Below are 26,920 nucleotides of genomic sequence, written 5' to 3' on the forward strand. Positions count from 1 at the left end.
CAGCCCACACCTAACCGCAGGGTGTGACTGCTGACGCTTTTGGCTGGGGTACACGTTTCTCCCCCAAAGTCCCACACCTCTCACGTCACAGTCGAACAGGAGGTTGAATGTGTGGTGTGATGGCATAAAACGGGACATTATGTTTTCTTCTGAAAAAGTTCCTTAAAGAGAGGAAGATTTAAAGTATGTGTGTCCCTATAAGTGGTACCTTTTTTATGTATTTTCAAAATATTGTTTTCTTTACAACAAAGCCACCAAACCAGTGAATTTAAGTCACTTAAAACATAACAGCAGCTGACACAGCTGCCTGAAATCCCAGTCTGTTCTCTGTAGCTGATTCCTGTTATCTTCTCCTTTCTTCTCTGCCCATGCTCCCTGCACATCCATCTTTGTCTTTTTTCCCCCACTCACCCCCCACAGTATTCCCTCTGGGACCACCCCTCTTATCCCGCTGAGTGTCTCGTACGTGCATGCATGATTATGTGTGTGCATGTGTGTGATGGGAGGCTGCATCGTGACAAAAGAGAAGCACCTAGCCTTCACTAGACCACCACATCTCAAACATTTCTCTTTCCTCCTGTGTGTCAGCTCTCATTCCTCCTTTACTTTCCCTCTTACTAAGACCAATTTTATCCCTCTAAACTCATCCTTCCCTCCTTGTCTTTCTCTACCTTTTTCTTTGGTTCGCGAGACCGTTTCCTTGACTTCTTCCTCTCCTTCTCCTTCTCTTCCTCTGCAGCGAGGTTCTCGTCCGCCTTTTTCTTCAGCTGCGAAGCGGCATGCGCCATGGTTCTCCAGCCCAATTAATCCACACAGGTGGGAACTGAAAAAGGAGGGATGAATGAAGGAAGGGAGTCTGGACCCAAAGTCTCCCCTTTAGCCTTATCTTCTTGGCTCCTAATTATCTTTTTGTTCCTCCTCTTCTCGGCTGTTCTTTTGTCAGAGAGTGAGCCCTCACAGGTGTGTGAGAGGGAGATTGTCTGAGGACTTTCCTGTCCTCGTTTTAAAGATTTGGCTCTCTCTTTTGTGCCTTATTTCCCTCAGCAGCTATCCACTGAGGTCCAGTTTGGGGCATGGCACAGACAGGACATACTCCTCTCTTTCACCTCTGCAAAATCCACGGCTGACAAGACAGCTGCTTCCACTCAGAGCTCACAGTGTAAATGAGTGCCAAATTATAACAAATACAAAAAGAAGAAGAATTTCCTTTAAACATTTAGGATCCACACACAGTTGAAATGGTCCTCTTGTTAATGAATAGTGTATAAATGAAAGCTTAGTTACAGGTAGATTAAGAGAGCTTCAGGGATGGAGGTCCAAAAAGGGGGCTCAATCTCCAGCCCTCAGCCCAGCAAAAAGCTCTGTCTGGGTGTAAAGTCTGGTCCTGTTGCCTGCTTGACTGGTTCCCAAAGTCTGCTGCCTGCACCTGAGCACTGAGCCATCCTCTATGTGCACACACACACGGTCCGCAACGCCTCGCCGGGACACATGAACAGCAGGGAAATGACAGAGGAAAGGAGGTTTAGATAGGAGAAGGAGAAGGAGGGGGAGGAAGAGGAGGGAGGGGTGCAAAAGGAGGGGGCAGAGAGAGAGAGAGGTAGAGAGAGCAGCTGGGACAGCACAAAAAAGGAGGGAGTAGGGATGGATGAATACCTCTGCTTAGTACCAGCTGGCTATGGCTGAGCGATAAAGAGAGAAAGGAAGATGAGACTCCATGCAGGGTACATACAGTACAAACACACAATGGGAGTCCAGCATATCACACCGTGCAGAGGTCTGCAGCCATGACGCTCTGGTTACGAAACTTCAGCATCTTTGCCATCTTGATCCTCATTTTATTTCCTTTACATATGAAAACAAGGGCAGTTGAATACATTACCACGTTTTGTTTAATCAGAGTTTAACTGTCTGAATCATAAAGTATTACGCAGAGATCAATCTAATACAAAGCTACAATAATAATGTTTAACTTAGCTTTTGACAAACCATTCAGCATAAAGGTGCACTGTACATATAAACCCACACACTTAGTATTCTTTGGTAGGTTATAATAACAGCTAAGTATATTTTGTGACTTATGTTGCCATTGCTTTTTAATGCGAGAATACAGTGCTAACCTGCAACTGAAGTAGTGAAGTGAAGCTTTTATTTTGAAAGTTGAGCTAAATCTTATTGTGTCATGTAGAGCCAGCCTGAGGCATAAGCCGACTAAGCAGCTGGCGGGAGCCCCCAAGAGCACCTGAAATGTCACACCAGACATTTGATAAATGTATACTTATATAGTAATACAGTAATCATACACAAGACAGTGGAATATTTTGATAAATATGTCTCAAAAAGGATTTATCGCTCTGGTCTGAAAAGAAAAGAAAACACAGGATAAAGGTATTTTTCTAGGAATAATTACATTACACTCATAAGCCATGATAATGGCTGTGCTCGATATATAATGCACAAATGAGCATCCATGGCAATATACAGATAATATTGGCAGTGCTGAGGTCAGTGGATAGTGATGGGATTAAACGTGGGCAGGGACCCCAAATGAAATTGTGCTTAAGACCCCATCAAAGCTTGGGCTGGCTCTGCTACCATGGATTTTAGATCAGAATATCCAGCTCTCTTCAATCTCAAATTGGTGAATTGATTTTGTCCTATCTGGGTGAGGACCTGTGCTAGCTGAGAAACTGGATTTTTGTTGTCATGATGATATGAAGATATCGAAACCCTACACAAACAAATCCTGGAACAGAGTGATTCAAACACAGCATGCATTCACACTCACATTTAGCCTTGCTTAATAAATTTTTCTTCTTTTTGAAGTATTTTGTGCCTATTAAAGCAGAACGCCATATTCCTGATATATAGACATTCATAACAATAAATATTGGATAATGCACATCACAGATTGCCTTTAGATCATTTAGTTCTCGTGGGGATGTGTGTCTCGACTTTACAGCATACTATGTTTTGGAACATTTAGTTTAGCTGATGTCAGTCGTTTATTTCTACACTGTCTGACTTTTTTCGACGTCGCCCCCTGTTGGCCGTGTTTTCCACTGGCTTCCGCTGTACTTTTTGTTCAGTGGTAACTAGGAAATGTTGGTATCCTGGTATACACTAAAACAGGATGGCTTATATGTTGATCTTTTTATGGAGGCTGCTCATTAATAAAATATGTGGGATGTCTTTAAAATGTGTCACATGCTGCGAGGAAATTCAGATTAGTTAGCATTGCTTACGCAAAGGTAACTTGTATTATATTGCTGGCATTGTATTACCGGCAATGGTGCATGCATTGAGATTTCACACAAAACATTTCAGCATCATACTCAGAACACTGAGAAAATATTGAATATTGAATTAATGAAAGAAACTTACTGTAACATACTGTGTAATTCCATTATGTTAAAAATGACAGCCTGGTAAATCGCAAACATTTTGACATCAAATGTAGAACTAAATGAAAAACGTATATGCAGACATGTTCGGACCAACAGATCAATTACTGGGATACTATTGAGATACATATTCATTTTAAATTAAAATAATCAGATATGGAATAACAAGACAGGGGCAGCACGGTGGCACGGTGGTTAGCACTGTTGCCGCACAGCAAGAAGGTCCTCAGTTCAATTCCAACATCAGGCCGGGGTCTTTCTGTGTGGAGTTTGCATGTTCTCCCCGTGTTTGCGTGGGTTCTCTCCGGGTACTCCGGCTTCCTCCCACCGTCCAAAGACATGCAGCTTGTGGGGATAGGTTAATTGATTAATCCAAATTGTCACTAGGTGTGAATGTGCAAGTGAATGTGAGTGTGAATGGTTGTCTGTCCCTGTGTGTTAGCCCTGCGACAGACTGGCGACCTGTCCAGGGTGTACCCTGCCTCTCGCTCTATGACAGCTGGGATAGGCTCCAGCGCCCCCCGCGACCCTGAAAAGGATAAGCGGAAGCGAATGGATGGATGGATGGATGGATGGAATAACAAGACCTTAGAGGCAACTACTTTCAAGGAAGCATTACCAACCAGCATAAAATTAATGAGAAGCAGAGATCCAGTTTGTTTCCTGAGGTGATAAGAGTAATGAGCAACAAGCCACCACATCTCCTTAAATGACGATCATTCATATTTCCGTATATACCTCACAGTCAGTGTGTAAAGTCAGAAAGACCATGTCATAAATGCATTTCTAAATCTTTTCATTTCTTATTTGGGGTTTCCAGGATGTGTGTGATGAGTCCTGCTATGAGCTCATTTCTGGATACTGCAGCCTTTGAATATTAACAACATGGGCGGGGGGATGGTCTATGGTAAGAACATGTGAGAGCAAAGGAGCCTGGCTATTGGTTGCCTGGGATATGAGAACGCTGTATTTTTTGCTGCTTTTCAAAGGGTGGTCCTACCTACAAACAGACAATAACAAAGGGGAGAGGAGAGAATGTTTCATATGAACAACCAGCATCTTTTTTCATATAACATCTATCTTCTGTTTTATATCCTTTTCTTTCTATATTTCTAAGCTATAATTAGGCCCAATAATGTTTTTTATGATTTTGATTGGCAAGACATAATGAGCAAGACATAATTTTATTAACTGTATGCAGTGTGACTGAAGATAACACCATGGGAAAGGTGTTAATATCATAATTGGGTGTTTAGTGTGGTATATCTATGCAGACACAACAGCTAAGCTGCACTACAGCTTGTGCCCCAGATATTGCCTCTGGCTACAAGCCAGTGAGTGAATGGACAAACATGACACCATCACTCAGTTGCAAATGGTGCCTATGTGCATAGCTACTGTAAAGAAAGCTTGCTAATCTTCCAGTAATAACAACTGACTGATGAAGGAAACAGTTTTCCCAGTAAAAGCAGCTAAAATAGCTCTTCAATGCCAAGCAAAGACACAATCAGCAACAGCCAGACTTTGCCATACTTTCAGTGTTTGCTATTATCACTGTCTGTAGATCTCTCAAAACTATGGCTGAAAAATGCAATTCTTTGTACAGTTTCTGATGTATAAACTGCAAATAAACAATGCACTATTTTTTATCCTTATATTTGTCCAACCCCCGTCAATGTATCCACACACACACAGAACATGACCTGGCCAGTCAACCAAAATTCTGGCAACTTTTCTTTTCCTTAGCCTGGGACGATAACACTGTGTGAATACTGATCAGCTGTTTCCTGTAAATCTAGTTGCACTTTAATCTGAATTTGAATATTTCACAGACATGTTACAAGTGAGTATTTTATTATTTGCACTGCTACTAAATGGCAATATTTTAAAAGATAATGATAGATAGATAATGAATGTCACAAAAGGTTATACTGTACAAATACTAGCTGTGAAACATTAAATTACAATTGTGCAATAACTAGAGGGAATTGGACTCAGCCAGTTTGGCAATTGTCTCGTGCAGGGCTGCTTACTAAAGCTGTTCCAATACAACAGGTCAAAGGTTATAGCATAGGACTGAACGCATATGCAATTTGGGAATGCATCAACAATGCTGACTCCCAGTCAATCCATTCATTTACTGTTTTTCAGTCCCCTCAACTATCATGATACATATTTAAACAACCTTAAAATCAGAAGGAAAATGTTCCACATTCAAAAATTCCACTCAAGCTAATCACATCCTAAACTCTAGTTACTGCACCATAATAAGTCATCAGTCAGTCAGTGACATCAGGATTTATTGGACTAATCCTTCATTATCTCCATCTGTAAAAGGAGCTTATGAATTAGAATTACTGGACCTTACAGTCCCTTTGTCTGTTGTGAAACTGGGATTAACAGCAGGTGATTTCTCTGTACACGGATCAGATGTTTAAAACTATTCTTTAAAAAAGACAAGGGTGTTTGTAAGTTGCTTGCAGTCTCTGGCAGTGTCTTTGCAGTGAAATTACCCTTCTTTCAGACTTTCTTTCAGCCTACTCACAGAGGAAATAGCACACTCAGGAAAAATGTCATGATTCCAAATGTGGGTCAGCAGCAAACATGCCAGCCAACTGTATTTTCCCCCCTTTTTACTCTTTCATCATCTCCTCCTTTCCTTTCAGTCTATCTCTGATGTTTTTCTTTTATCAATCTTTCTGTCCCTTTGCTGCTGATCTAACCATTGCCTGCAGCAAACTACTCAGCACACATACACATGAAACTGCAGTTAATGAAGTCTTGGAGGAGTGTGCATTACAGGGTAGAAACCAATATAGCAGATGATCACAGTATGGACCTGAGGGAAAACCAGAGAATTCCCCAAGATAAAATTGTCCACAAACAACAACTATTATCCATATGAATATGTATGAATTATAACCCATTTCATCATCTAATAATGCATCAGAAAAATGGAAAAAAACAAAAAACAAACAAACAAAAAAAACAGAATAAGAATCCTTAAAATTCTACAACTTACATGGGCACATGCTACTTTGTTCCCTGGGTTGATCATTTGCAAAGAAGCATTTGCAAAGAAAGGAAGAGCTCATCAAACTATCAAGGAGAAAACAAACACTCATGTTTCATCTGCACAAACATTCTAGACAGTATTTTATATGTTTGGGTCTAATTGTTCAGGGATCGGCAGTAAAAGCCAACAAAACAGCAGTCAGAGAGTGCCTTTGTATTCATGTACGTTTGTGCACAAAAGAAAAAGTTTACCTGCAATAATTTCATATCTGCTTTCATAAAAAACAGGACACATCCATCCTGGTGCACAAAATGAACGAGAAAGCAAAATGAATGGATTGCAAGCTGTTTAGTGTCGTTAACAATGACGCCCACAGATAATAACTGTGGTGTTTGGCTCCCTCTATTGGCAAATCAATTTCATACAGCCAGGTCCCTGCACAGCTTTAGTTACGCGGTGGAAGCAAATTTGCAGACATTAAATTCACAGAGACTGTTTCCTGTCACCACGAGGGAATGTGCACATATATGACTGTAATCCAAACATGAGAGCTTTTGGGTAGGGCTTTTGAAAGATTTGGCAATATAAAGGTTTTGTATACTATCAGTTGCACTTCTGATCACTTGGGGGCAGCATAGCACAGATAAAAATATCTTCCTGCGGGCTTGTTCAAAATACAATATTTAGAAGTTTGAGTGGCATTCACGAACAACCTAATTCAGTCCCTGTATATGTAAAATGTGAAAATGACTTGAAAAGTCAAATTTAGTTTAATTATCAGTTAGTTTTAAATAAAATAAAGAGCAAGGACCTGTCGATAATGACTCTTCACAGCACTCAAATTATCATCCGCATGAATATGTCCGGTTTTATCGAGCTGATTCGCTTGTTTTTCCTGTTTTGGTGTTTTTTAATGCAACATTCCTTCATAGAGCTTAACATAGGCAAGGACGTCAGAACAGAAAACATGCTCTTTTTCACCTGCTCACAAACCAGAGGAAACTGAGGAAAGTGTTTAGGCACTGAACATAGATTAAAGTCATTCAGAGTTTGTTTCAGCCTCCACCAGAGCACCAGGTGGGTGAGGATTACAAGAGCAAGACAAAAGCATCAGATAATTTGATGTTCCATTAGTGTACATATACCTCATGGAGTTTCAGGGACTGGCTAAATAATCCCGAGTGGTATCCTTAATCCATTTGGAGCACAACTCTCCACCTTGTTCATTAAATTTAAGTGTCTCTATAATACAGCACTCATTTGCCCTGAGTTATGTCCTGATACAATATCCTGTTTGAAGAAAGGACATCAAACTTGATGCAGTAAATCTTTAACTCGATATGCAACCTCACTGTGACTCCAAATTCCACTTGCCAGAAACAGGAATCATTACAACTCCAGTAACAATGATATTTCAAGTTTAATATCGCTGATTCATGCACTTCTTAACTCTTAATCCTAGTTTGCAGAAGAAAGCAAGCATATAACACAAACAACACCATAAGCAGATTACTGAATTCCCCAAACCACAATACCACAGCCACAAATATAAGCTGCCAATGTGAAAAATGTATGTTACCAGTGCAGGATAAAGCAAATATACCAATTTGAGCCTCAATAAAACAAGAATGTCCCACCGCAGTAGCATATTTTCTTCACAGTTTTTTCTTTTTTCTTTTCTTTTTTTTTTATTAGTTCAGGTACTCCAGTCTTAGAATTATAGTGATTTATATCTTGTAAACAATACTGAACTCCACTTGTGTTAAAAGCCAGGATATCTGCTGACTGACAAGCCTCATCGCTAACAACAGGAGAGCCGGATGTCCTATTGTTAATAAGTGGCACTCCTGCACTGGTCCAACCAGTATCTGCCTGCATCTGAGTTTGTCAAAGATGCAGAAAACACTGAAAATTCACACACCAAGGGACATGAAAAAAGGTATAAATGGAAACCTTGACCAATCAGAGAAGACTATAAGGCCTTGAGCTGCTGCTGCTGAATCCTGACTTAAATATTGCATGGCATTTAATGAATTTAAAAAACAAAATGCAGAGGTCAAAGGTAAGAGACCATCTTACTTGGCACATCATCGACATCTGAGTGGATTTAGGCGTGAAGTCAGGGTTTTATAAAAAATAACATCATTTAGATGCACGTGACATCTCAGATAACTGCTCGGCCACACTTATTTTAGACAAAGTCTTCATACTGTAAGCTATCCAATTCTTTATTTTAAATAAAATACAAGAACCTTCTGTAGGAACTTTCTTTCTGTAACTTTTGTGGAGGGGATGTGGTCCTAATGGAAAGTCATTCAGAATTGTTGTTTGCTGTACACCATACATACAAAGCATAAACAAGAACCAAAAGTTTGCGCTTTTTCCAGGTTTGACTACTGCTTAGCAAGAAGTTGGCCAGTGTTTGCAGACAAGAGGGCATTTTTCCTGCAAACTACAACAATCTGCTATTGACCAAAGCTACGATAAGAGGGTTTTGGTAAAGCACTCTCTTTGCGACAGCCAGCAACCCCCAGCAGTCACTCTCAGACCAGTTGGAGAATACACATTTTTATCTAGCAACCTGTGGTTGCCAGGATGTTACTGAATGGTTTCTAAGGCTCTGTGACTTAGGCATGAAACATCTTTCAATGACACAGTTGCAGTACAAACACAAGAATAACATCAAACATCAGTCAAAGTTGGAGATAGTGAAGCTGGAGTCAGAAATCCTGTGGAGATTTTTCCCTGGCAGTCTTTAGGTGACTTTAAACAGCAAGTGCTGCCTTCATAATCTGTAAACTGCTGGGAATATTTAAGTCTGTGTGAGTAAATTCACGGCCAAAAATCTGGTTTATTGTGCAGTAATTATTATACTCTGATCTACTTTTATCATGCAATAATAAATATTACTATATTACATTTAAAGACCGATAAATTTCTGGTTTGCACCGATATATAAAAATTTGTAAATACGGCTGTTAATATTGCAAATCCAAGCAGTTGTTGGTCTCTACTAAATACACAAATAAATGACACATCATAGCTCTTGCAGTGACTCTCAACTGTCATGTCTAAGAAGTACACTTATTGTTTTGACATCACATGGCCTCTGTCTCCCCCGGCTGTTTCTTCACTCTGTCTGATACTCTCTGCAAATCTCTCTCTTCCTCACGCACACACACACGCTTTATTCCTTCCACCCTCTCCACACTGACAACGCAGATATCCGACACAGTACATTGCAAATGGACCTAAACTAGATAAGGATACATATAACAACATAATACGCTCTGCAATGTTAAAGTAGCTGTTGGATGATGCTTGGAGTCTGCAGCAGCAGTCAGGCAGATTAGATCACATTTGGAGGCAAGGGGGTTTTGGGTGTGGCTGGTCCAGACAGCCCATAAAAAAAAAACATCCATTAGCAGCACAGTTGAGTTCATAAAGGAAGATGCATGTAATAGTAGCCATCATACATCCACCTTTTCTCGGACCTCCATTACCACTGTAGCAAAACCTCTTTTTAAATGTCAAAGCAGACCAAAAATTCACATTTGAACCCAGATCTCCTGCTTCTCGAATGACCTTTGGCGCAGATGCTTTGTTTGTTATGTGAGCCCTCATGTTTGAGGAGACAGTGCAACCAACTGACCAGTTGACTTGTTTTACATGTGGTGAGGCCAGCAACTGCATTGCATCAGTTTTGGTAAAGCTTTAGATAGAACTTAATTAAAAGGTATGTATTTACAAAGTGTTTGTTATCATAAGAAAGCCCTTATAATACAATTTATTGCTATATTAATATTCTTGAAAATCTATAACTAGTTATAAAAAAACTAAAACTTAAAGACTTTAATAAAAGCCTTGAGTTTCTTATAAATGTTTGCAGCACTATAACAAGTCATTGTTTTTTTAATTGTTTATTAATAGTATTACATACTGTACTATGCACTTTATTTGTACTTAACCATAAATTTCTTAACAGTTAAATATAGTATTTGCATATAACAGATACTGAATGAAAACATAAATGACCCCACTAAGAGCTGTCACCTGAATCTCTGACTGCTGTTTTGTTTTTTAACTCAAACCAGAAGGCAACTAAAAACATTTAAACATTTACAAGTTAAAGAGCCAGGACATGGAAGAGAGCTTCAAGAATGGAACTAGACTGAGAATCGGTGAAGAATATTGCTCCGTAAATGTTGCATCAACCATAGACTGAATAGAATAGATGGACATAGCCACCACCCACTGGTTTGTTGAGTCTCATTTCAAAGCCTCAATTTTAACATTTTGGAAGCCACTATGTTGGCGTTAAGGAGCCAGAAGTGGCCTTATTTGAACAACAGATGACAACTTCAGCCAATGCAATCAAGTTTGATTAGAAAAGTGCATCCATAGACTGTAGACCGGTTGCATCACACAGACACCTACTAATCGGTGCAATCAGAACAAATAAAATATTACAGACTTCTTAAGAGTTTGCTATGCCAAGACATGCTAAGTGGCATGCAACTGCGATAAAAATGCTCCCAGAGCCACCAACTTCAAAAGGGGTCTAATTGAGTAAATCCAAATAAAAATTTTAAATAAACAAGCGCAGCACAGTTAGCACTGTTGGCTCACAGCAAGAAGGTCCTGGATTTGATTTCTTTGTGGAGTTTGGATTTTCTATCCACATGTGGGTGGGTTATCTCGGCTTGCTTCCACAACCCAAAGACATGCATGGGGTTAGGTTAATTGCTGTAGGTGTGAATGTGAATTTAAATTGGTTTCTGTCTTTATATGCTACCCAGACAGACTGGTGACGTGCTGACGGTGCACTTGCTTCTTGGCTTAAAACAATTGAGATAGGATCCAGCCCCCCCGTGAGGTTGAAGAGGTGACCGTAAGAAAACATGGCAAAAAGAAGCTGGGTGGACGGACTTCTGTGTGTTTTAGATGACCATGTTAGGGCATCATGCAGAGCCATGGGTAGGAAAAAATGGGTCACAGTTTGATTTTGCTGCCCCCATTGGTCAAAACATCCTATGAGTATCAGTCTAAGCAGTGAGCTATTTCAATGACCTGATTACAACCTGCCAACATCAGCAAACTCCCTCTCACACTGAGATCCAGAAAGTTGTTTCGAAATCATCAGGACCAATCAAGGAGGCACTACTGAGGATAGAAAAACCACAAGGGGCTTGAGAAGATTAGCGCGCTATCACTATGGAGACTGATGAGGCTAACCACAGCTCTACAAATGAGCCTGAGAGAAATGTAATAAAAGGACGGAGGAGTTTAACTCGATATAATTTCAATACAGCCCTAAGTCGTGCATTTCACCTGTGCAACACATCCACCAAGTCTTCTGTTAATGAGAGCAGAGCGTTCTCACTACACAATGGAAAGGTCAGCCCTATCATAACAACGCTTTAGTTTGAATTAAAGTGACTAAACCCTGTGGTGATTTCCACAAAAGTGCCATCTAATCCCTGGCGTTAATGGTCAGCATGTGTCAAACTATATGTCAAATCTGCTTTTTACCTCCTGACTTCTCAAGCCAAAAGAAAGAAGGATAGAGCTCGCAGGACAAGTATGAAGGGTTCAAATGAGGGGCTGAGTCCACAGGCACGATTACAGCCACTTACCTAGAAGAGACAGAGAGATACAAGTCAATCAGAGTTCACCTTCACTGTGAAACTAACTATAATATATGACTGAATGTATACATCTGTGTATTCAGTTATAGTTTTTCTTTTTTATCTGGGACTTTCTGTCTGTCTGTCTGGGGTCAACTTCAGTCTCCTGCTGGCGCTCTGCCAGCTGTTTCCTAGGCAACCAGATACACGAGCCACAAATAGCACTGCGAGCAGAGTATTCATTCGCCGCGCCAGGGCCATATGAAACCTCATCACACTCCTTCACATTTCACATCCCTCCACAGCAACAGATAGATCTCATTAAAGAAAATGCGAAACTATGATTTGAGTTATTTCATATTATGTATGTATTTATATAAAAGACTTGTATTTATATAAAAGACTGTGTCAGACAGTGGATGATCTGATTGGTTGCACTAAGGCCCAGTATGAGATCAATGTGGTTTATTTTTAACTATTAGTCACACAAAATCCAAAATGAAATATCTGGAGCTGAAAATTAGCTCAAAAGGTCACATTGAATGACTGATTAATCATTTCAGTTACTTATAAAACACCACAGAACACACCAAGTATTTTTTCAGATCTTTTTATTGGCATATTCAACTCAAATCTAAATGTAATCTAAGCAGTTTTAGGAAGCTGAAATGTAATTTTTGGTTATTGAGGAAAAAAAATCTTAAAAAGACCTAAGATTACCAACTGAGATGATAAAGTCATCAGGGAAATATTTACTGGGGTGATAAATCAAGTGAAACTTCTTCTTGCAACCAGTGGAGTTGACCCTTTTGCCCATAATAATGCAGGTTTATGTTTTTCCCCACTTCATTTAAAGTTGTCTTATTATCAGGGCTGGACTGGTAATCTAACATACCGCGCATTTTCCCGCTGGGCTGGCGCACTTTTGGGTAGATGGCCGTACAAGCACTAACGTCACCCATTACAGCCATAGCTCCTCCACTAATAGGAGATGATGATGAAGTTTTATTACTTCTTCTCATTTTCAGAGAGTGTTTCTGGGTCCCCTCACATCAAAATTAGAAGTTAGCATGCTTTCTTTTTTTTAGCCTGGTTACAAGACTCGATAAATTTTGCACGCTCTCTAACGCTTGTAGAAGTTGCTCGTCGCCTGTGTGATGACTAAACCGCCAAAAAACCTCCTTAAGGATCAACTGAAATTACACTGGATTTGAATATTACATTACACTTTCATCTGGTCGTCTTTGGAGATCAAACGCTAATACTGTATATCCAACAAACTCTGGAAGCTAGTGTGTATTTACTCTAATCCATGTGGAATGATAACCCTGCCTGACATTATAAAGGTTAATTAGACATGAACTTTCCATTATGGATACTGATAGCTCATCCTAATCCATGTATTCACACACTGCAAATGTAGTCTCCGAGGTCCCTAACACACACACACACAGACACACAAGCACACACACGCACACATATACACACACACACAAAGACAGGCAAAATGCATACTTGAACGACGCAGTTACTTCAGTACCGGGATCCTGACCCCACTCTAGTAAGCATGCTCAGTAAAGATGTAGAAAAATGACCCAGGCAACAACACTTTGGCAGGCTGTCATGGCAACACATCAAGTAGCAGTCATGTGGCCACTGGCTGACGATGAGGGAAGAAGAGTACAGAATGAAGGAAAGAGGAACAATAACGGGGTAAAGACAACCAAAAGCAATGGGTAATAGGGGTGTGAATAAAAAAAGGAAGAAGCAGAGATGAGAATAAAAGATTAAAGACCCTGGAAATTATCAGGTGAGTGAGGTGAAACGGTCAGCGAATGAAGAAATGGAAAAAGGGAAATGAACGGGTTTTGAGCCTCCATGTTTTAGGGATGTTTAGGATTAGGTATCTAAGGGGTATCAGATCAGATAAGTGCTTAATATTGTCTGTCTGCCAATACTGAGTCTGATTCTATTATTGAATTTAACATATATCTAACAAAGAGTACATAGGTATGAGCCTTATAAATTTGAGACTAAATACGGAAGGTTCCCATTTAAAACTACAAATTTATTGATGTGATATGCAAGCAAGCAGAGAAATCTAATCACAGTTAGTAAAGCCGGCTTTAAACGTGTATTCTTTCTAATGGCCACCAGGGGGTAACAAGATTAGTTGAAAAATAAGGCAGTTTCCACAGTCTATAAGAAAACTAGCCTACTTCTCCCTCAATCTTTGATCCCTTTAAACTTCGCAGGTGGATCTTATTCACCGTCAGTCAGTTTCAAAGCATATACATCTACAACACATTATTCAATTATAGATGTCATTAGAAAACAAGAAATCAGGGTAGGATGACAGTAAAAATTGAGTAGGAGCTGTGAGATCTACACCTTGTGTGCTACATTTTCAAAAAACAAAGGCAGCAACATCGAAAAGGGTGAAAAAAGAAATCATTACTAAAGGGTGATGTCACAGGGTCTACATCCATCTTTTAAATACTAAGATATTTATCATTCTGTTGGAGCCCCTGGCCCTACAGAAGTACAGGACTAAAACAAGAGTACAAATGCCAGTTAATGAGCTAATATGACCTAATGAAACAATATTTTTCTCTGGAAACTGTATTAGAAAAAAATGTAGCTGTTACATTCAAGGACTACAGCTTTGCGTGTTCACATCCTCTTTGGATGGAAAGAGTTGGCTGGGTTGTTTTCTTTTTCAGCTTTATCTTCACCTGCATTTACATAAAACTTAAAACTTGAAAATCTACTTTCACTTACAAGAATTTTTCATGTGACACTTGTTTGAGGAGACATATTTGTGGCACATAAAGATATATCCCGAGGTTGCCTGCAGAAATACACCAAAGTCCAAATCATCTGTAAGCTACAAGGAAGAAGAATGAAAAAAAGGCAATCTGTCAAGGAAAGTGTGAAGATGTGACTCATATACAAGCCGAGAAACAAAAAATCTGGAAATCAAGAGACCGTGGTTCTTTCTTTTTCCTTTTTTAAAATTAAGTAATGAAAATCGAAAATCTCCCAGACAACATAAGGGATAAAAGTCATTGTAATTGCATGACAAGGTCATATTTAGACTGTAGAAATTTGGTGTTTGCACCTATTTGTGCTAGAACCGCACAATCTAATCAATTATTTTATTGTATATGAGTGCTGTTTTTATGCTGATATTACTGTGAACACTGGTGTGTGCATGCCTGAATGACAGAGACAAATAGACTGAAACAGTAAGAGAGACGCACAGAGGGTGTGCCTGCCTCTTTGATGATGTTCTGTAAGGGTTCTGTTTGTAGGATGCTGTTCATATTGTACACAACACAATCAGATCATATTTCCTCCTAACTGCAAAGTTAGCTGTGATGGTGAATTATGACATGATTGATGATGGCACCATTCGCTGTAAACATACATGGTTTTCACACACAAACAGTCACGCACACACATGCAGACGATGATGACGTGTGTCTCAGTGTGTGAGGAACAGTCTGGGTATTTCCAGCAGGCGACCTGCCAGTACTCTCAAGTGTTCTCATCCAGAAACCCCTCTGCCTTCTGCCTTTCCTCATTCTACTCACATCATTACTGCAATTGATCCTTTTACCCTCATATTTGTCATTTTATGTTAATTATATATATATATATTATATATAATTATATATTATATATATGTTATCGTGTGGAAACAGGTAACCCTTTGAATGAGGTTTATTTTGGCACTTGCTGCTAAAAGTCAAACTATAGACTTTATATGAGATGGATGTAGTAACAGTGACATGACCTACTTGCGAAACCTTGGCTTTTTAGCTGTTGCCATCTTGTATGGGACTTAAAGATACCAATAGTCTCTCCTTAGTGATTTAAAATACAGATACAGACCCAGTGCATCGATTTCTGTAAAGTTTATGGCTCTTGGAGTTTTTTATTTGGGGGTTTTAGTCTTTAGTTGCAGTTACTTTTGTAATCACTTTTCTGTTTACATCTTGAGTAGTGAGCCGTATTTACTTCTTTGTGTTTCAGTGTGGTAGAGGTTCCCAAATTTTGTTTCTTGTTAAAGCTTTGTCTCAGTTTGCCATTGTTACTTCCTGTTTTATTTTGGTACTGTGACAGCCAGTGGGCTGGCCTTGTTTTCTTGTTTTCTGTCTCTTTCAGGTATCCAGCAGGTGCAGCTGACCCAATTATGGATGCAGCACACCTGAGAAGGCCAGACTCAGTGCATTATAAAGCTACTTTAACTGAACCTCCGGCTCTTTGCCTGTGGCTCATTATGCTCCCTTGGATATGTTCTGATTGGTGCATTCAGTCATGGTTGTTGTACCATTTAAATTTGTTTGGGTTTCTTTAATTTATTTCATTAAAATATCATACAGCCTTTAAAAGCCTGTGTGTGGTCTAACCCTCTGCACTTTTCCCCTCTATACCTGTCTGTTATCACTGGATTCCATCTATGTGAATTTTGAGGTTGTTGAGAAGTTGATTGCTGGATCTCTTTACCTTTATTTTAGTAGCAAGGGTACAGCAAGCAGAGCAAAAAACAAAACAAAACAAAAAAAAAAACAGAAGAGGCAGAGAAGCACTGAGGGTGAAAGTGGGAAGACAGAGTGAGACAAAGGAAGAGCATTTATAAATGAGAGACTGTAAGTGAGGATGAGTTGTCATTCATGGGAAGAAAGGGAGAAACGAAAGGAGAAAGTAAGGAAAAGACTGGATGATTTAAAGTGACAGACATGAAAGAAAAGAGATGTGCACGTTTCCTCTAAAACGATTACATCACCCTCTTATGCTCCTGTTGCCATGGCTACAGAGTCACATTAGACTAATCATAACACTGTAACACCTTCACTATCTTTGCCTTGCTAGCTCCATCCATGAGCTCCAGGCTCTCTACGTTTGACTGTGTCTCGTCTGCCACTTCCTGTTAGTTGGTTTGGATAAAAGGTGGCTACTTTGCTTTCTGACTACAGAAATAGACCACCCCCCAAAGGGCTTTGTTAGACTGTTTCAAGCAGAAGATTTGATTGCACTCTGGAGGTGGAGTTGGTAGTCAGTTAGTTCTGCTGGGCAAGCTTCAGTGCAAGCACATAATTTGGTTGGAGGCCAATGTGGTAATGCACAGATTGCCCACTTGCCAACAGGTCTCCTTTCTGTTTACATAAAATCAGCAGGGACTCTCATGAATGTGACAAATATCCTCAGTGGTTAGGCCTGCTCTATTATACCAAGAGCCATCATGATGATTATTCTTGTCAGTATTAAAAATTCTTATTTAACATAACTATTCACAGTTTAACAATCAGCATGCATTTTCTGAACTACAGGAACATTGTGATCTTTATGGTTTTTAGACAGATTCTTATTGATCAGAGCCTCTTCTCTCTCTCTATCATCTTGACTAAAGCCAAGGTTTAGTCATATTTTGAGTTGTGATTATTTCCAGTATAACCTCATTTACGTGAACTTGGCAGGGATTAAATTTATATCTGAAATATGTTGATTTCAGAAAAACAAAAACCTGAAAGAACAGCGGTAAAAACGAATAAAACACATCTAAATTAAGTGCTAGTAAAAAAAAAGGTTGAATGAGGAGATAATGCTCACATAAGAAGGACAGCATGAATTATTTCAGCAATTCCCTGAAAACCGGCAATACTGTGTGCACAGTCAATTAAGAAAGTACTCAATCGATCGAGGAACTATGACTCTTGTCCATCACAAGTGAAGACGAAGGAAGTTGAATATAACAGAACCAGAGAGCTGGCAGAGGAACACTGGGGGTGATGGATGAGTCAGCATGGTCAGCTTGTTAAATGTTGAGTTGTGTGTCTCCCTCTGTCTTTGGTTGGTCAAAAGATTAGTTTCACTTTTTGGATATTGCTGGGTTTTAGTCTCTGTCTTGGTTTAATTAGTTTAGCTTCCCAGTGCTTGCCTGTCTGTCTCTACGTGTTTGTGTCTTCGTCTTTCTTAATCTCCTGCTAGTTGTTTCCTTGCTGCTGCTCTGTGTATGTATAGTGCATTTCCTTTCCGTGTTTGTAATTTCCTGCACTTTTTTAAGTTTAGCATTTTTTGATATAGTACTTCCCCTCCTTCATGCACTGTATTGTTGACTTTTTAAATAAGATTGACTTTTGGTTTTCTCATCAAGTCTTTTGTGTATGCATTTAGGTCAACACTACCAGTGAGTTTTGTCTTTTTTTATTTTTGGGGATGGTCCTGTGGGGCGTGTGGAGGTGCACTGTCGCAGAACAAACAAAGCAAATGTGAAAATCGAGGCTCCCACCCCCATTCTCTGCGGCCTGCTGGAGCGGAAGGGCTAGTAGGAGGAGTTGGCCGTCCGACTGCGGTCTGGGGTGTGGGGCCTCCCTGCTGCTGCGGAGTCGGGGTGGTCTGCCTCTCCCCACCGCAGGGAAAAGGGTAACACCACCTGGGTCTGGGTGCAATTCCCCCCTCCAGGGGCAAGGGTACCTAGACCCGGTTTGTAGAGTACGCTTGGGGAGTGTGATTGTGTGTACAGCGTCTCTTTATGTCTGTCTCCACGTTGGTTGAGTGTGGAGTGAGTGCATATGAGAGCATGAGGGTGGGAATGGATGTTTGTGTCTGTGTGTGCCTGTATGTCTGTGTCTATATGTCAGGTTGGGTATCAGACGCCACCTCTCTGGGGACACCTCAGGCCCTCCAAGGTTTGGAGGCCTATCTCCACCCACCACCACTTCCCCTGCCGGTGGCAGACTCCCTCAGGTGTCGGTGTGTTGGTGGTTCTTTGTGTCTGGGGGTGGGCGTCCGGGTACACACCGGCTCACTCCTTGGCGGCCGCTTGTCGGGGCCTGGGGCCTGGGGCCTGGGGCTCGCTCGGGCCCCTTTGGAGGTGGGGTGCCCCCGGCCTCTCGGCCTGGGGCTTGGTCACTCAGGCACAGCTGGGGGCCGGCGGAGCTCACGGGCGCGTCACTGCAACTCCCCCTGACTTCTGCTCCGCGGCTGCTGGGCGAGCCCTCATCTGGGACTCTCCTCAGCTCTTACTGGGACAGTGGCGCGGCTGCCCCTCTGTTGGTCTTCCATGGTCTCTTGTGTTCTGGGGGCCTCTGGATGTCTGGAGTTTTGATCTCCTCCATACCCGCTTCACACCCTGGAGGACGGGGCTGTGGCCCCCCCACACTCCCTAGCAGATCATTACATGGAGAAACCTTTGGAATGCAAGCATGCTGATCCACACAGGTATGCACACATGGGTACTCACAGACGCGGACTAAAGCTTTCTTGGCTGCTGCCTCAAAGCACACTGTGCGCTGTCTATCTTGCGTGCTGCACAATATCGTTTATTATTTAGTAAATATTGATATCTATGACTAGCTAGTTTATTGTGATGGTGCTTTGTTTTCTCTATTATTATGTTGCTCTTTGTTGTTTGCTGTCTCCTCTGTTTTTTTTTTTTGTTTTTTTTTCTTCTCCATACAGGTGACCCAGGAGTTCTTTTTTTTTTTTCTCTCTCTCTTCCCCCCCCCTTCTCACCGTCTCTTCTCCCCTTTGGTTTTCTTTCTTTCTCTCCCCCTCTTTCTCTCATTCATTCCCCCTGTCCTATTTATTAAAAAAAAAAAAAAAAAAAAAAAAAAAAAAAAATGACAAAGGATGAACTGAAGCTCTGCCATCACGTAATGTCGCATACTGCTGTTTCTGATGTCATTTAGAAAAAAAAAAAAAAGAAAAAAAAAAAAAGAAAATCGAGGCAATACACCAATCATTATGCTTTGATTATCGTGTTTTAGGAATCCAAAATCACATGCGATTTGATGAACTTCCAGCCCTAATGGTGGCAGAAGAAAGAGTATTTTATACCTTATTCTTTTAGGTTACTGCTAATTAAACTGTTTTTTAAAAACTGAAACTGCCCACATATCCATTTCTATGTTAGTCCACACAGATTTGATGATGAACTTTTCTATCCTACTTAAACCTATTAAACACATCCATATGGACAACTTGTTGATGTGAGAAACAATTTACACTTTTTATTTTCTGCCTAAAGTGAACACAAATATATTAAATAGAATATACATATAATGTACAACAAAGTAAAAGCAAGCATGCACATGAAAAACCCTCTAAGGAACCTATTTATTAAACCAGCCTCACTTAATAGCAGTTTCGTCAACTGTTGGATGACAACATAAAAAGGTCTGATGAAAAATACAAAACATGCTTCAAGATTTTGTACTTTTTCTTTAAGGTTTGGCCCATCATGTCACAGCCCCTGAGATCTCATCTTATCTTGTGCTCTGTGGGTTGGAAATTGTATAGCACAGCTGAAATCTGGATGTTTTCGAGTAGAGCTACTGCACTGCTGGTGTAGGTACTGAACAGTGATCTAGAGCTGACACGCTGCAAGCTTTTCTGCAAACTATGGCTCCTTCTGAGAGTGCTGCTGCTTAGTCAGTCACTCCAACATTAAGCTAATTCACTAGCTATATGGTGTGTGTGCACATTTTACATTTTTTTACAGTCTTTGGCATAAAGTGATACTAGAAGAAGTCCCCTCTCAGCAACAACGGTATTCACCGATGGGATTTATTACTTTTACACCTGCTACATCGGCTCCACACATCAAATAGACCAAAATTGAAGGTGTGTGTTTGTTTTAATATGACGAAAATATCTTGGGGACAAGCTATGAAAATGACCACTAGCTTCTTATGTTAACCAAAGCTCACAAACAGAAGACTTTCTCTTCCCTTTCCATCATTAGCTGATAACTTGTCCACTCATAACTAAAAAGACTGACCACAAAATATTGCCTTTAAGCATTTACCTTCCTTTTTTCACTATTTATTAAAAACTGATTAAAAGAGACCTCAAATATAGTAATTTGACAAAAAAGGAAAAACAAGTTCTTTGTATACTGTCCTCACAAGAAACATGAGCATCAGTTGTTTCAGCCAATACCCCAAATCAAGATAATGTACTGCTCACTTAACTGAGAAAGTTCTCAATTGATCGAAGAATTATGCCTCTTGTCCATCACAGTGAAAGAGGAAGGAGAGTGAATATAGCAGGGCTAGAGAGCTGGCAGAGGAGCAACACTGTGGTTAATTAATGAGTCAACACAGAAGAGCATTTGCTGGTTTTTAAAATGACCACAACTCTTCCATAACAACCTGGTCCCAAAGCAATTCATGAAACCTTTTCCAGAACTTTCAAGCCTGTGTATTTCAATTTGAAGTGTCTTTAAAGTGTCTGGTTTTCTCAGATAAATATTTCACCAATACTTGAAGAGCAGTTCCTGCAGGGCAACCTTTTCTAAAGATGCAACACAAATGAGCAGATAACTGTTTTGCTAACCCTAAGCTCTTACTTCACTGCTTGAAAAATATTCCTCTATGCACATATACACATTTAATGTTTTAATGTGACTCATTTTAGGAGTGTGCCACTGTGTACTGAGACCATGGCAGATAAAATCACCCTGTCAAAAAAGTGGGATTTTCCCTACACAGCCATCCCCAGAGTTTAAAGAGAATGGTCCGAAAAAACTGATCCAGTTCCAGTAAGCAGGAGTTCTCTGGGCAAAATACCAGAGCAGAATTGTTAGACTGCTTTATGCTGAAAGGAAGGTGATAAAAACCTGTAGAACCTTGAAGCAGATGGACTACAGCAGCAAAAGCCCACACTGGGTGCCTCTCCTGTCAAGAAGAACAGGAAACTGAGGCCACAATTCTTACAAGTTCACCTAAATTGGACAAAAGCCGGGTCTGCTGAGTCTCGATTAACTACTGTGACATTCAGATGGTAGGTTCAGAATATGAAAGCATGGATTCATCCTGCCTTGAATCAGTAGTTAGGGCTGCTGGTGGTGTAATGATGTGAGGAATCATTTCTTGGCACGCTTTGCGTCCCTTAGTAGGAACTGAACATTGTTTAAATACCACCTGCTGACCATGTCACATAGTGTTGCTGACATGTCCCTCCCTTTATGACCACAGTGTATCCATCTTTCCATTGACTACTTCTAACAGGATAACTCTCCATGTCACAAAGCTCAATAAGGGGTTCAGTTAAAATGTAAATAATTTACTGTTAATTCACTGTTAATTAACCTTTCATTCAGCTGTTAATGAGTCTATAGGAATAAAAAACGGAAGATCTAAATAAAGACAAACGGATGCTGTACAGATATTCTATTTTCTGATGATTAAGAGCTGATTAAAGCACAGATCTGGGAGAGAAAAAAAAAGATCTGCAATCCTGGGTGCTAGTCAACTGCTGAGTACGGCAAACACAGCAATGTACTTTTGGAACAGATTCGTTGAGTGCAGGCCAAGAAGTGGAACCAACTTATTTTGCTTTTCTCTTTCACCGTATCACTTCCAAGTAACTTGTCTTTGTCTCTACATGCATGTGGGTGTGTGAGTAAGCAAGAGGGGGTAAAGAGTGAAAACCTTTCAAATGAAGCAGCCATGATAAAAGCACAGGGCTTCATTCTGTTCCTGTGAAGTGTGAAAAATGGAGCCAAGTGCAGCATTCTGCTCCACGGCTGCCTCAGCAAAAACACAATATGTTGGCTCTAAAGGACCCTGCTGGCAGGAACTCTCACCCCAAAGAATTACACCAGCTTCATTATACCGTGTGCTGCTTATTTGGCTAGAATATCTATACAAACAATAAACTGGGGAGGGACTGAAAATCAGTGCATGATGAATAGTGCATCAATATACTATGTATTAACACCAAGTATTAAAGTCTGCTCCTCTAAATCCACACATTTCTTATCATCACTTCATCAAAAGCATCTTGTCGCTAAATGCTTGATTTAATATCATTATCTTTTTCTGTATTCACCCTCAAATTCTTTTAATAATTTTTATAGCCGTGTGTGTGGGATTCAAGGACACTTGGTTGACTCAGCATGCTCGACTACATCACATACATTCACAATGCAGCATGCTTGAATGAGACTCTAGACCTTTTAATCTGTATTATTGCAGCTACTTTAACCTTTCCAACAAGAAAGAGTCCTTCACCACCAGAGATGGGCAGTAGCGCGTTACTTGTAACGCGTTACTGTAATCTGATTACTTTTTCCAAGTAACGAGTAAAGTAAGGGATTACTATTGCAAAATCGGTAATTAGATTACCGTTACTTTCCCGTAGGAACGCTGCGTTACTGCGTTACTAAAACCGTGATTTTTTTTGCGAGAATGTCTCATGACAGTGACGTAAGCAAGTGCGACGTTGGTGACAGCAGCTGTGTGCAGATCAACAATGGATAATATATCGAGTGCGGGAGAGAGTATGAGCGTGCAGCGTTTAAAGTGTGGAAGTACTGACCTTACTTTGAGTTTGATTCCATAAAAAGTGACAAAAACATTAGCGTCCATCGTGCGTGGGAAGAAAACTTGTTTTTACAGCGAAAAAAACCCCTAAACTTCCGAGCAAGCACCGAGTAGCTACGACGTGATGGGAAACTCACAGAGAAACTCGCGCGGATTCTTCAACTGACCGCAGCACACCTACACCAGGGTAACCCTCCGCCTACCCTGCTCCTGCTTTACAGGTGAAAATAGAGCAAAAGGACCGCTGAGTCTTTGACTTTATTTATTTTCTGCTGTGTTTTACTTGCATCTGTTTGAAAGAGTGAGTGAAAACACAAAAAATATTTTATTTTATGTGCTGGAATGTGTAGAAAATAGGTTTAAATGTTAAACTAATTTATTCAAGTCAGAGAATGTTGCATATAATTAAATGTTTTGCTTGATGCATAAAGTTAAAAGATTAAAACTGATAAAACAAGTTAAAAAAAGAGACTTTTCCATTTGATTACATTTTGTATGATGGATTATGTAGAAAAAGTAGAATTGGGCTGAAAGATCTATCGCTTTATCACCTCTTCAGGTTGTAAATCGTGTTTTTAAAAAGTAACTAAGTAACTAAGTAACTAAGTAATTAATTACTTTTGAAAATAAGTAATCAGTAAAGTAACGGGATTACTTTTTGGGGGGAGTAATCAGTAATTAATTACTGATTACTTTTTTCAAGTAACTTGACCAACACTGTTCACCACAGATGTAATCTGAAAACGTAGCTAAATAGTGACTGAATGGCCATTTTGACAGCACTCCATTATTGTTTTCTTTTCATAGACTGAAAGCCAAATAAAGATGTTGTAATATGCTTTTTTTTTTTTTAAAAAAAAAGGAAAGTTGTAACAATGAAGATTCGTTATAAAATTATTGTGTTGATTAATGAAAAAGTTCTTTGCAAATGCTTTCGCTTTCGTCCGTCTTGTGCCGGTCCAAGAATTTCACCTCTAGCGGCACAATGCGAATACCCCCGGCCGTCCCTTCGTCATGTCAAATACTTCCAACAGCTGTTCAGGAGGTCTTGCTCCTAAAGAAAAATAATTGAAGTCTTTACTATAAATCAGATGCTTATTTTTGTAATTGGAAGTGTAAGATTGCATTAAAAGATGCATAAACAATTTCTTGGGGCAAAATCAGCACCAGTCCACTTATAAGTTTCACATCTTATCGTTTTTAAAGTGGAGTTTGTTATTATTAGCAACTTTTAAAAATCTCTTCACTTTACTGGTTTCCTCTAATGCTGTTTCCACCCCATTGGTACATGATGCCATGGGTGTGACTTGAGTATAACGTTGCAGACTTTCTGAGCAAGCCAGCAGAATTTCAGAATGGGCCATCTCGTCAGTTAATGTCACGCTGTGCAGTCAGCACTTCCTGCTCTCAGGGAATGGCTTGCAATATGGCACTCATAGTACAACCTGGCCAAACTCTACCAATGGCTCATAACACTGTCTGAAGACTTATCAGATATCCCCGGCAATGTCCGTCTCAACAGGAATGGTGAACTGTACGGGAGGACAGCCAGCTCTGTGCTTGCAAAATGCTATGCCGGCATTCCAACTGGGATTAAACCCCGGTGTAGGGTAACCTGTCTGACTCCACCCAGCACCGCCCTCTGGAAGAGAAGGAAACTCAAGCCAATGTGTAAATACTCTCACGTTGCTTAGAACCATAATAATTTATAAAAACACATACAGCTTAGCCGACAGCCTACTTGAAAAGTTGATTTTATTTTTCTAATACCGCATTTTTCCGAATTTCTGTACGGAGGTGTCGCACTGTGCATGTATTGCCAATAATCACACCATTTAAAAATTAAATTAATACTAGGTCAATAATCCACATATAATACCTATAATCTTACTTAAAAAAAAGACTTTGAACGTGGTTGTTTATGCCAGACGGGCTGGTTTGAATATTTCAGAAACTGTTGATCTACTGGGATTTTCCCATACGACCACCTCTAAGGTTTTATCAGAATAACTTCAAAAATAGAAATACAATGTGAAATGTTTCGTTGACAGCATTGTGCTGAATGAAAGGCAACAGTAAATGAAATGACCATTCCTTACAACCAAGGTATCCAGACAAACGTCTCTGGAGGCAGATGGGCTACAGCAGCAGAAGACCAGCCTGGGTGCCATTCCTGTCAGCTTAGCACAGGAAGCTGAGGCTACAGGTCACTAAAACTGGACACCAGACGACTTGAAAAAAACTTCCTGACCTGAAGAGTCTGAATATTTGCTGCAACATTTAGATAGTAGGTTCACAAACAACATAGGGTAAACAACATGAAAGCATGGATCCATTCTGCCTAGTACCAATAGTTCATGCTGCTGGTGGTATAATGCTGTGGGGGTTATTTTCTTGGCACACTTTGCCCCCTCAGTACCAAGTGAGCATTATTCAAATGCCAATTGATTACTGATTATGTCATGTCTATTCCTTTATGACCACAGTGTAGCCATCTGATGACTGCTTGCAGCAATATAGTGTGTCATATCACAAAGCTCAAATCATCTCAAACTGGTTTATTCAACGTAACAATGAGTTCTCTGTTCTCAAACGGCCTCTGCAATCCATATCCCAATCAAATGGAGCACCTTTAAGATGTAGTGGAATGGGAGATTGGCGTCATGGATGTGCATCCAACAAATCTGCAGTAACATCTGTGTGATGTTATTGCATCAACTGGACAAAATCTCTCAGGAAAGTTTCCAGCACCTTGTTGACTCTGTGACACGAAGTAATAAGACAGAGCTGAATACAAAAAGGGCTCCAACCCAGTACAAAGCACGGTGTACCTAATGAAGAGGCCAGTGAGTGTATATGAAAATAACCAAGTAATTATTCTTTTTGTATTTTTTTGTAGAGTTATAGTTACAAGCTATATTATAGCGTAATACACCTGAAAATGCAGCTGAAATCAAGTCGAGTTGCACTGCAGGCGATATAGGCACCAATGAAAAAATAAAGAATTTATAATAAATAGAAATTTCTTGTCTGTGTCAGTTTTGAACCTTTTAGATTTATATAAAACAATGTTATGGGAGTGTAATATTAATAAAGCTTCTGAGTAATTTGATTACATTTATTCTGATGTGAGGACTATTGCCATCCGCTGTATTTTGCATGAACCTCTGACTAAAGCATCGTCACTATAAACCCTTCTGAGTGGGAAGGATACTCAAAAGATAAGACCTTATTATTTATTAATTAAACAAAGCAGTCATGTAAGCAGTAAAAGCTTTAGATCAACATTTATACATTTCTTGTAAATGCCAAAGTAAAATTTCAGCAAACAACTCTATTTTCTTGCTCTTTACTGCAGATAAAGCAGTTTGCCAGTGTGCTGAAACTACCAGTTCGTGCCTATTGAAAGCATTGACAGTATTGACACTGGAGAGGGTGTGGGCTGAAAATGACTGAACGTGGGCAGTCATGTTACATAAGCAATAGTCCACTTCTCTTACTAAAACAGCACAAAAACACTGATACACCGGGCATACATGT

The 26,920-nt window shown here is 40.0% G+C and overlaps 1 protein-coding gene across 26 annotated transcripts in view; it reads right to left on the bottom strand.

Annotated features, from left to right (window-relative positions):
* ank3b (ankyrin 3b) overlaps positions 1–26,920 on the bottom strand; it is a 176,265-nt gene that overhangs the window by 122,359 nt on the left and 26,986 nt on the right. For 11 of the 26 annotated variants that reach the window (XM_026178131.1, XM_026178130.1, XM_026178132.1 and 8 more), the window contains exon 1: positions 672–1,529. The exons of 2 other annotated variants lie outside the window; for them this stretch is intronic. In XM_026178131.1, the coding sequence (XP_026033916.1) occupies positions 672–788 (117 nt within the window). In that variant the 5' untranslated portion in view covers positions 789–1,529. Of the gene's footprint in view, positions 1–671; positions 1,532–26,920 lie in introns of those variants that run through there. 13 more of the 26 variants (XM_026178117.1, XM_026178137.1, XM_026178136.1 and 10 more) reach the window with 4 other exon arrangements.

This window comes from Astatotilapia calliptera, chromosome 8, assembly GCF_900246225.1.
Source record: "Astatotilapia calliptera chromosome 8, fAstCal1.2, whole genome shotgun sequence".
In the NCBI taxonomy this organism is placed as follows: Eukaryota; Metazoa; Chordata; class Actinopteri; order Cichliformes; family Cichlidae; genus Astatotilapia; species Astatotilapia calliptera.